Consider the following 10,656-nt stretch of genomic DNA (forward strand, 5'->3'; position numbering starts at 1 on the left):
ATAGCCACGATAACGCTAGTTTCATCGGCTGAAGCCGCCATGTTCTTTAGACTGAACTGTCGCGCTTCTCGTTGCGTCACACCTCAACCCACCTCAAAGCCAACGCTAATTGGACGTTCGTTTGGTAAACAGCTCCACATTTTCTGTAACGGAGAGTCTCCAGACTGATTAGCGAGTGAAATCTTGAAAGCTCGCAAGATCAGGATGGTCTCACGTCATGATCTGCCCTGATAGCTGACCTTAATTATTCACTTCATTCACCGGTCTAATACAGTAGCCCAACAAAACCCTTGTAATGAAAACATGCACATTGAAACTGAAATACCGGCTCCACCCCTTAATAATGGGAGTCGTTGAGGTTGTTATTGGTCCGCAATACCTAATACTTGGACATTCCTTTGAAAAGGCAGTTGACCCTTGACCCCTAACGACTGCCTTTTGAGAGGAATGGGCCGATATCGAGTTTTTGTAAGCCATTACAAGGCTTTTGTTACTCTATAAAAGCCTGGAACTCAATGCTAATCCAGACATTTGGAATTGAAATACCTTCCTGGATGAGAAGCGAAACGTCTTCAAACTTGGAAAACAAAGGTCCAGTGTTTTTTCTTTTTTTTTACTTTAACTTTTTGGTCAGAACTAATGTTTTTCCAAGCTGTTTATCTAATTAGGACAGCTGTTCTGTCAGGATATACAGTTATCATCCACCTCCACCTCCCGAGGAGGCTGAGGTCCTTTGGAGTGAGCAGGCCCCTGCTTAAAACCTTCTATGACTGTGGTGACATCAGCCCTCCTCTATGCTGTCCTCTGCTGGGCCCCTGGCAGCACAGAGCTGGACAGAAAGAGTAAATATACTGGTGAGAAAGGCCACTTTTGACCTGGGCTGCACTCTGGACTCAGTGGAGGAAGTGGCAGAGAAAAGGGTACTTTCCAAACTTACATCCATCATGGACAACACCTCTCACCCCCCGCACCCGACTGTAGAGGAGCTGAGCAGCTCCTTTAGTGAAAGACTTATACACCCTGTTTGTATAAAGGACTGCTAGCGCAGGTTATTCATTCCTGCTGCCATCAGACTTTACAAAGCAGCACTATAATTGCGATAACTAATATGCAGTTACTACTTAAGTGCAATAACAGTGCAATAATCCTGTTAAATATGTATATATATATATATATATATATATATATATATATATATATAACATTTTTAAAAGTATTTTAATTTATGAAGGTCAAAAATGAAATTCTCCTGTCCTTAAGTACAACAAAGAACCTATACTTTTTACTTTCACTAAAGTAGAGGAATTAGAGTCTTGTATGCACAACCATCAGTTCAGCTCATTAGCAGTGACTCTAAATAGATGGACAATGAGTTGTTGCAGAAACAGAACTTGTACCTCATCTCCTTTTGGTCCTGGAATTAAACGACCTTTTTGACCCTGAAATACACAAAAATAATAAGAAATAAGAATACTGTTGAACAGCTGGAGAATTACCTGATATTAAATCAATAAGTGATTGTTCAATAAAGCACTACAGAAGATATTGAAATGATTAAAATTACAATAAAAGGAAATCTGAAACCTGATACTATCATGGAATTAAAACAAAAAAAGATACTACTGACGATATTGAGGGCTGAATAAATAAAAAGAGAATTCACTAAAATCTATTAGGCTGGAAAGATGGCTTACAGGTGGACCCCTTAAACCAGGACGACCAGGTATACCCTGAAATGACACATTGGGAAACACAACATTACTAATAAAAACATTGCTTGTTCACATAATGAGTAAAAGTTTCTAAACCATAGATACAAATAAAACAACAGCAGAAATTGGCTTGTAACATAACACAATAACTAAAGTAAATATGCTTTTATTAATAATCCCAGGCGGCATAAATAATGCCTGTTTTGTCTACCAGATGTATTATGATATATAATATGATATATATAAACAAACATGTTTACCATTAGAAAAATGAGAAATTTAGATGTTGCTCTACTTCTATATAAACATTTAAAATGTTATATTCCTTAATCATTATTTGAGCATCAGGAGATATTTGCCTCTTAGCTGTCAGGGTTTATCTTGTGGAGATTCATAGACCTGGATCCTCTGTATTGAATTTACAGAGGATCCATCCTTTAAAATTTACTGTGTTGAACTGAACTGAACAAGTTAAACTGAATCCATGTTGAAATATACTGACTTGCACTGAATAAAATTTAGGTGAACTGTGCTGAAATCAACAGAATGCATTTAAGTTCTACTTTTGCCTCTCTGCCGTCTCATCTCTACCTCACTTGCTCACATTTTCCCTTTTTATCTCTTAGCCAGAGAGAAAACAAATGTTTTCAAGGTTCCTCTATCTGTACACATTTTTATGTTATTTTCATCACAGTGGAAAACGCCTCATTTCGTTGATGGCTTTCGTGGAAATGAAGAATAACCAACTAGAGGTGAATGTGGAAGTAAAGGGTGGTTATGGAAATGATACGATCCTGCCAGTGTCGAACCTGTCGGTGACTTAACACAGTGAGATAACCCCACAAGTAGTTTTTAAAAGCAACTCATCAGAACAACAAAAAACCAACGGAACTCCAATAACCAGACTGGCAGCTCCTGTTGGGAAGCGCCGGGACCAAAGATAAACAATCCAATCCAGATCTCAAAAGCCACCTTGCAGGATGAACAAAACCTGGCCAAGAATTCAGAGAGACATGTCGTCCACCAAGTGGCGGCTGGTGGAGTTTTCTCCAGGGGGACTATTAATTTAAAATAGATACATATATCAAAAACCAATCAAACGTAAACTAAGTTATTACATCAGCATATTTATATGAATGCCAACTACAAAAAAACTTTATAAAGACAGGGTAAAAACATAATATTCATGTACAGGTTTACTTTTTGCATATAAATGTTGCCCTTCTGAGGCTTTGTGAAGGCAAATCTGTGTTTTGCATGGTCAAATATGGTTTAAAAAAATGTATGTACCAGTATAATAATGGGGAAGCTATGAGTCAGCTTTATATTTTCTCACTATATAAAAAACAATTTTCTGAGAATGTGTTTATATAAAGGTAAAGTGGAGGATTTTCGCAATTTTTTTTTAGAAGACCCACCCTGTCCACTTAAAAAAAATTCACATGCTCAATTCTGTACCCGAGCATGCACAAGCCCATTTCTCATCATGTTTAAAAGTTACTGTTCTCATAGCTCATACCAGCTTACTGTGTCTGAACGTTCACTCTAACCCCTAAATCACTACATAGAGTGGGGACTATACAGTGGACTTTATAGAGAACTCAGTTAACTGAGTTTGAACAGATGATCACTGCTTTTTGCTCCCCGTTGGTCACAACTATAAATCACTGAATGGATCAACACCTCAATACATAACAGATTTGTTGTCAGAGAATCCACTGTTGTGCCATTTCATGCTTAAAAGGAACAAGCTCAAAGTTCTGTCACACACTTGAAATGAATTAGCTTACGTTCATAGCTCATTTTTTGAAAAAATAAACTAAGTTTACTAACCTATAAATAAACTAGTTCAAGTTAAATTGGTAAATTAAGCAACAATCCTACACAATAGATCCTCGTATTTCACCCTTTAAATGTGTGATCATAATATTTAGAAAGAAATGGAAAATACTGGATGCATTGAAGGAATAATGTATTTACAGTGAAGCCTTAATTTAGCCAAATTACACAGAACTTCAGAAACATTCAGGTACAATCAGGTTCTGCTGAAAAGATTTGGATGAAAAATGATGAGATTTCCTACGTTCCTCATTCAGTAGCAGATATTTCCCAAGATAGCTCAGATTCTTTAACTTAATGTGTCACTTAAAATTTGAAGTGGACATGGCTGACATACAGAGTTTTTGTTAAGTGTGTAAAGTGTGAACTCACACTAAAGTGTGAGTTCTTCTCTGTCCAAGTCTTCCTTTGTTAGTTCATAAAACTCTGCAAAACTGGAATCCAATACACCAACAGGAGTCTCAATCGCGCAGACCAGTACTAGCAGTAGACGTACAGGTCTGTCATGCTGTTTGCTGTAATAAGAGCTGTAAACCTGACGTTATTCAATGAAAAGTGTTTCAATTGGATGCGAATGTGAGATGCGTGTGTCCCTCATTCTTCTCTGAAAAAAGTCGCTATTGTTCACATTCATCACTTCAAAACTGATCCATTTTGTTCACTAAAACTATGAATATATTCAGTGAACACTGTTCATTAACCGTGTTGATACACAACACTGATTGTATCAACCTCCCAGACCGCTTAGGTCTTCTAGGTAAAGCCTACAATGAACACCTGGAACTAGAACCAAACATGGAGAAGCAGCATTTAGTTCCTATGCTCCACTGATCTGGATCAAACTGGAAGACTAGAAAAGTGCTTAAAGCCTTTTTTTTAAGTTAATGTTAAAAACCGATTTGTTTAGAGCTGCCTTTGACTATTGAAGTTAAACTGTTAACTACAGTATTAATAGTTTAAGGTTGTGGTCAAACTGTTACATTTGTTTTACACATGTTTTTTATCTTTCAAAATTTTTGTATTCTTCTTTTATTTTCTTTATTTTATTATCTTATACATGTAAAGCACCATGAATTGTCCCAGTACTGAAATGTGCTATACAAATAAACTTGTGTTGCCTTGCCCTAATTTAAAGCCAATCAAATTGACCCAAGCTAAATGAAAAATTTAATAAATCATACTTTCAACTATTATTAAACTGATTTTTCATAGTTTGAAGTAAATAGTTAAATTTAGCAACAACCAGTTAGAATGAATGAAATGATTCTGAACTTAATAGAGATAAAGAGAGGAAATGTATGACTCACATCGTCTCCATCCCATCCTATTGGACCAGGAGGTCCAATCGGTCCTGGTAGACCCTCTTCTCCCTGCAGGAAGATACAGAAAACTGTAGAAGAAGCACTAAAACTGAGGCCTCAAGGTTCTGCTTCTTATTATTTCCTAGGTTTGTTAAAATGCATCACTCACCGGCAAACCTGGCAATCCAATGGGTCCAGCATTTCCCTGTTAGACCCAAACAGGGAGATCAGGTCTTCTGAATGTAGTAGAATTGATGCTGCGGATCAAGTGTACTTACGGGAACTCCAGGGAACTGGATAAAGTAGTACGCTGGATCTCCTTTAAAGCCTTTCGGCCCTGTGATACCCTGCAGAGCAGCATTTTACATATCATCTGAAGGTATATCCTTAACCACAGTCACAACTTGGACACAGTGACCTATAATGGTGAATCTGCTGCTGTTTATACCGGTTCTCCATAAGGCCCCTGTTCACCTGGAAGCCCAGGGTACCCAGGAGTTCCTCTGGTTCCATTACATCCATCCAAACCTGGATGGCCACGCCCTCCAGCCGGGCCTGGGTGACCCTGGACAAATAAAAAAACAAAATAGATAATGAAAGAGAAGCTTTAGAGATTCTAAAAGAGGCTGGAAGAGGCGACGCTTCTTACCGGGATTCCCTCTATTCCTGGAAAACCAGGAAGGCCTATGATTCCCTGAAATGATAAAAAACAATAAGCAGACTTCTGTAATGATGTCAATAAAAGCACAAAGACAGAAGTCTGATCAGATATCTGCTAATCCTGCGATTAGAAACGCTGATGCAGAAGTTTCTACTGTAGCTGTTCCCTGAAAACACCTGGTTAGACGAATCTGTTCTTTAATATGAGACCATAGTGCAGAAGAACAGCTGGTGTTCAATGTGTTAGAAAGGAACACCAAGGAAAAAAACTCAGATGCCACTTAAACTCTTTTTCCAAAGTCAAGGTTGGATGAAGGACTCTTCCAGAATCTGACTAAATAGAAAATAGTTTATAAACTGGTATTTTCTTCCATAAATGATATGATGGAGAAATAAAAAAGATAAATCTCCAGACTGTAGACAGTGTTTCAGTTCTCATTTTAATCAATTAACAGTTGAGGTCATAAGTCGTCTCTGATTTTATTCTGTGGATCAGAGCTAAGAAGTTAGGGAACCACCATCTGCTAAGGCTTGATGATGTGGAACCATCTGCTGAGAACCTTTCTGAGACGTTTCAGAAGTTCTGGTTATTTACTCACAACATCTCCTTTTTCACCAGGACGTCCTGTTGCCCCCTCATCTCCTTTATGACCCCTTGGTCCCAGAAGACCCTGAAGGCCCGGGAAGCCTGGAGGCCCCTGGGGGCCCTGCGGACCCAGAGGACCCGGGGAACCCTGCAGCATATAAAACACTCTTAATGGCTTAAAACCTTAAGGAACAGGACCAGGCAGGAGGTACGGTTTTAAAACCTTACACACTTCATAATATATTACAACAGCATCAACCAAGAGAACAGAACCTGGAAAGAAACGACAGCGATCAACGACACAATGTTTTAGTATGAATGTTTACAATAGAAAAGAACAGATATTCTTTTTATGCAATAAACAAAACTGTACAGTTTAGAAAAACATAAAACGTACAATAGAATAGGGTCATTTAAGAAAAACGTACAAAATACAGTAGAATATTTGTCAAAAAAAAAAACCATAATATACTATCACCCATGATTGCACCCCCACCAACCTGATCAAACACCATCATTAAGTTCACGGATGATAACACGATGTTGGAGCTCATCTTAGGAGGGGATGAGCCCACATCAGCAAGGATCTGACATGGACTACTAACTCTACAGTGATCCTGAAGAAGGTGCGGCAGAGACTGCTCTTCCGGAGGATTTATCAGGTCGAACCACCTGAGACCAGAGCTGCTGCTGTCCTTCTAACGCTGCTCTGTGGAGTCGGGCATCACATTGTGGTTCTATAGCTGCAGTACAACACAGAGGAGGCAGCTCCAACGGATGATAAACACCACTGAGAGACTGACTGGCTGCCCTCTCCCTCCCCTGGAACAGATTTACTCCACCTGCTGCCTCAGGACAGCCTGCAGCATCAGGGTCTCCCAAGGAGGTAGGTTTGATTTCGACTTTGGTAGGGACACTATTGGTCTTCAGTTTCATTAGTCTGATGTTATTGATCCTATGCAAAAAAAATGAATGCTCGTTTTTTTATGCCTGATGTGAAAATCAGGTTGTATTTCGTTTAAAGAGAAAAGCAGCATTCCTTGTTACATTTATATGAATTTTATAAGCACTACACACACTAGAAGCTGTTTATCAATGACTGAAGCTTAACAGGCTCTGATGAATGAGGAATTAGGACTTTCTTCCACTTTGAGAAGATTTGCATTTGAAATTACCAGCCACTAAGACAGTGGTTAAATCGGTGCATATTTAACAGAATAAAGTCTAAATATGTCTGTTATAAGTGGATTTATACTATTTTTTATTTTAAAGATACAGTATTGTGCAGAGTAAAAACAGAGGTAAAGTCTACTCTTATCATTTAAATGTTCTCTTTGTATCATGAAACAAAGCGAAATAATAGATTCAAGGGATGGCAAATAAAAGTATTGTATTTACATGAGCACTGGAACTAGAAAAGGGAACTGACACTGAGCGTTTAATATATTAACTTCACTCTATAACTTATTTATTATATTTATTTTCTTTATATTGCACTATTTGTCTGCACTGCCTTGTGTTATATTGTTTTATATTGAATAGAATATAATAGAAAATCCCTTTATTGTCCCACAATGTAGGAATTCTATTGTTTTAAGCTGCTAAAAGTTCTGTTGTATCCTAGAGAAACAATGACCAATAAGACTTCTGATTCTGAAATAAATCCCTTTGTTTACAATAACAAAGGAGTTATGATGCTGCTGATGTGTGCAGGGGGTAAACAAACAAGCAAAAGGTCTGTGAAACATGAAAGAGCAACAAGGTGGAAGTCCTTTAACCTGAGCAGCGGTATTTGGAGGTCTTGAAGGGAGCTTCTGGAAAACATCTGCCATAGTTGGCAGGACAACCAAAGGTCTCAGATGGGACCGTAAAGTTAGGCATGGGTGTTTACAGTAGCAGCCATTCAAAGTCAAACGCCAGCCAAATGGCAGCCTACTCCCCGGTGACTCCCATCCAAATCCTCTCCAACCTCCAGCCACTGGCCTTCTCCTGGACGTGCTTTTTTTTTAACTCTGACTCCACCCTTTCACTGAATAACAGGGTCTGACCAGGAGATGACGCTTCTCTCTAGATCTGAATGTCCACAAATCATGACAGAAAGAAGGTTTTAGTACAAAGATTGATGTTTAAAAAGGAATGTAGGGGACCAGTCAAGGAACAGCCATTGACCATCAAGGAAAGTGGGGAAATATTTAATATTGTAGTTCATAAAATAAAAAATAAGGTGTTTTTTTTTTTCTTTACAGTGTCTGACCACATGGTGGCAGTGTGACACAAATAAAGAAAAATCAACAGCAGGTCAGATGTACAGACTTTAAATCTGATAAAATCTTAATCCAAATCTGAAGAAATAGGGCAGAATAAAGTATAAATAAACCATTTAATTCCATCTGAAGTTCAAAGTTAATTGTAAGCAGCATTTGCCTGAGGTGCAAAGTTCAAAAGGAAAAGAAGGAGTTAAAAAAGGAAGTGACATCAGTGTCATTTCATAAAATGTATCATAACCTGAACTGCAATAAGTTTAAATGAAGTCCTCAATACTACAGCACAGCTTACAGTAAACACATATCTGGCCCTGACAGGTTTACATCTGAATTCTACAAGTTTTCTTCATATTTAATTCCAAATTCACATAAAGTTTTTATTGAAAGGATTCACAGATGCTACCCCCAACATATGTCAGGATGACATTATTTTAGTACCCAAACCTAGAAAACATCCTCACCTCCTGGAGAACTGGCGTCTAATCACTTTATTAAACAAAGATCATAAAAAGGTTTAAAAAAGTCCTCATTAATGAATGGAAATCTGTTTTTTTTCTAAAGAACCGGCATATTTCAAAAGATCTCAGATTAGTTTCAGATAGCTTGGACTCAGGGGTGGATTTATGAAATTTGGGGGCCCTAGGTAAGGACGGGCAGGGGGGCCTCTGAATTGAGAAGACGACAAATAAAACAGACCCATTATACAGATATAGATTTAGATATAGATAGAATTTTCATAGAATAGACATACGTTATTTGTTCTCTCTCTTCTTTTCCCTTTTCTTGTAGTTTTCCTCTCTATGTTTTGTACTCAGCTGACTTTTCATGCTGTCTCAAAAGGAATGAAAGATTTTTTCCAGTCACTAAGCTCACTTAGCTGATTGCTCCTTCCTGTGTTTCCAAAAAGGCCAAAGTAAATAACCCAGTCCTTCTTTTCACTGTAGACAAGCCATGATCTGCTTATCTGTTCTCCATTTTTCATTTGGATGAGAAAATAGCCGCATGAATTATCTCTAAAAAAAAAAAAAAAAAGGCAGAAAGAGAAGCATAGCTAATTTCTCTGCTATCTTTGAAAATTCTAGAAATTTTTTTAATAGTTGGTTAAAAAGGAATCTGTCCCTGAAAGGTAGAGTTGTGTTTACTAAAGCAGAGTCTGTCTCATTTAGCCTACGCTGCCCAGTCACTATATATAGATAAATACATCTGCACTTCATTTGATTTCTAATGGAGGAACCAAAGTTATTATTTGTCTTAAATACTATCTCGTCATTCACTTTGAACTTTATTGATTTGAACTCCTTTAATAACAATTTTAAAATGGATCAAAATCCTCTCCAACACCAAACTACAGTAAATTTTGAATTGTATATGACACTGTTTATTCACACCTTTGTGGCGTTGAATTTGTCCTTTTTTAATTATAACATTCTCCCAAAATACCCAGAAGACTTTCACTAACAGGGACTTTACAATGGTCACCCTTCTATAAACATCTCCAAGAATACTAGAGCACCACCTCCTCAGTATGCCCCTATAAATACAATACTCCTGTTACTGACAGAGAATTAAATTTAGTTTTAGATGCTTTTTGTTGGTGTTATTTAGAGATGTAGATCCTCCTTTTCAATCTGTGTGGTCTATTGATCCCAGACTACACACTGTAGGGGAACTCTGCATCTCTGACTTCAACTAAACATCATATCAGCCTCATCCTCTTTACATTTTGGAACAACTATGTCCAGAATCTTTACTGGGGGAAAAAACTGGTGTTTTCCCCCTAAAATTTTTTCCTCACTGATAAAGTTAAAGAAGTTTCTTTTAAATAAATTTGTTTTTATCCTACTATACAATTCCTACAAAAACCTGAAGCAGATATTAATGTTTTCTGCTCTGTATGTAAACTCCATTCAGACATATATTTATCTTTACTTTAAATGCTGTTATTAAACACAAATTCATTTTCTAACTTCTTTTTCTTATTTATTTGTGTTCTTTTTTTTCTATTTATTTATTTTCATAAAACAATTCAATATGATTTTTCATTACTTTCTTAATTCTTTATTTTGTCCGTATCTATTGTTCTCCTGCTTTTCCCTTTCCACTCTTTTTGTTTATCCTGCATAAATATGAGGCTTAGACCTGTATTTACGTTTTGTAGATTTAAAAAAGGAAAAAAAATAAAAACAAAAAAATAACCAATCCATAAAGCCAGCTCATTGGCACAGGAGCAAGAACACTAATTCAGGTCACAATAAATAATGAGATTATAATACTAAAAGTACTTTTAACTATCC

The 10,656-nt window shown here is 37.2% G+C and overlaps 1 protein-coding gene across 1 annotated transcript in view; it reads right to left on the reverse strand.

Annotated features, from left to right (window-relative positions):
- The window catches only part of LOC107086864 (collagen alpha-4(IV) chain-like), a gene marked incomplete at its 5' end in the record, with an annotated part of 20,442 nt that overhangs the window by 4,219 nt on the left and 5,567 nt on the right, over positions 1-10,656 (reverse strand). The window contains 8 exons of the mRNA XM_015378094.1: positions 1,398-1,439; positions 1,695-1,730; positions 4,859-4,921; positions 5,022-5,057; positions 5,131-5,199; positions 5,301-5,417; positions 5,502-5,546; positions 6,112-6,246. Coding sequence (XP_015233580.1) covers positions 1,398-1,439; positions 1,695-1,730; positions 4,859-4,921; positions 5,022-5,057; positions 5,131-5,199; positions 5,301-5,417; positions 5,502-5,546; positions 6,112-6,246 — 543 coding nt within the window. The remainder of the gene's footprint in view (positions 1-1,397; positions 1,440-1,694; positions 1,731-4,858; positions 4,922-5,021; positions 5,058-5,130; positions 5,200-5,300; positions 5,418-5,501; positions 5,547-6,111; positions 6,247-10,656) is intronic.

Source organism: Cyprinodon variegatus, unplaced genomic scaffold (genome assembly GCF_000732505.1).
Source record: "Cyprinodon variegatus isolate N-32 unplaced genomic scaffold, C_variegatus-1.0 Scaffold164, whole genome shotgun sequence".
Lineage (NCBI taxonomy): Eukaryota > Metazoa > Chordata > Actinopteri > Cyprinodontiformes > Cyprinodontidae > Cyprinodon > Cyprinodon variegatus.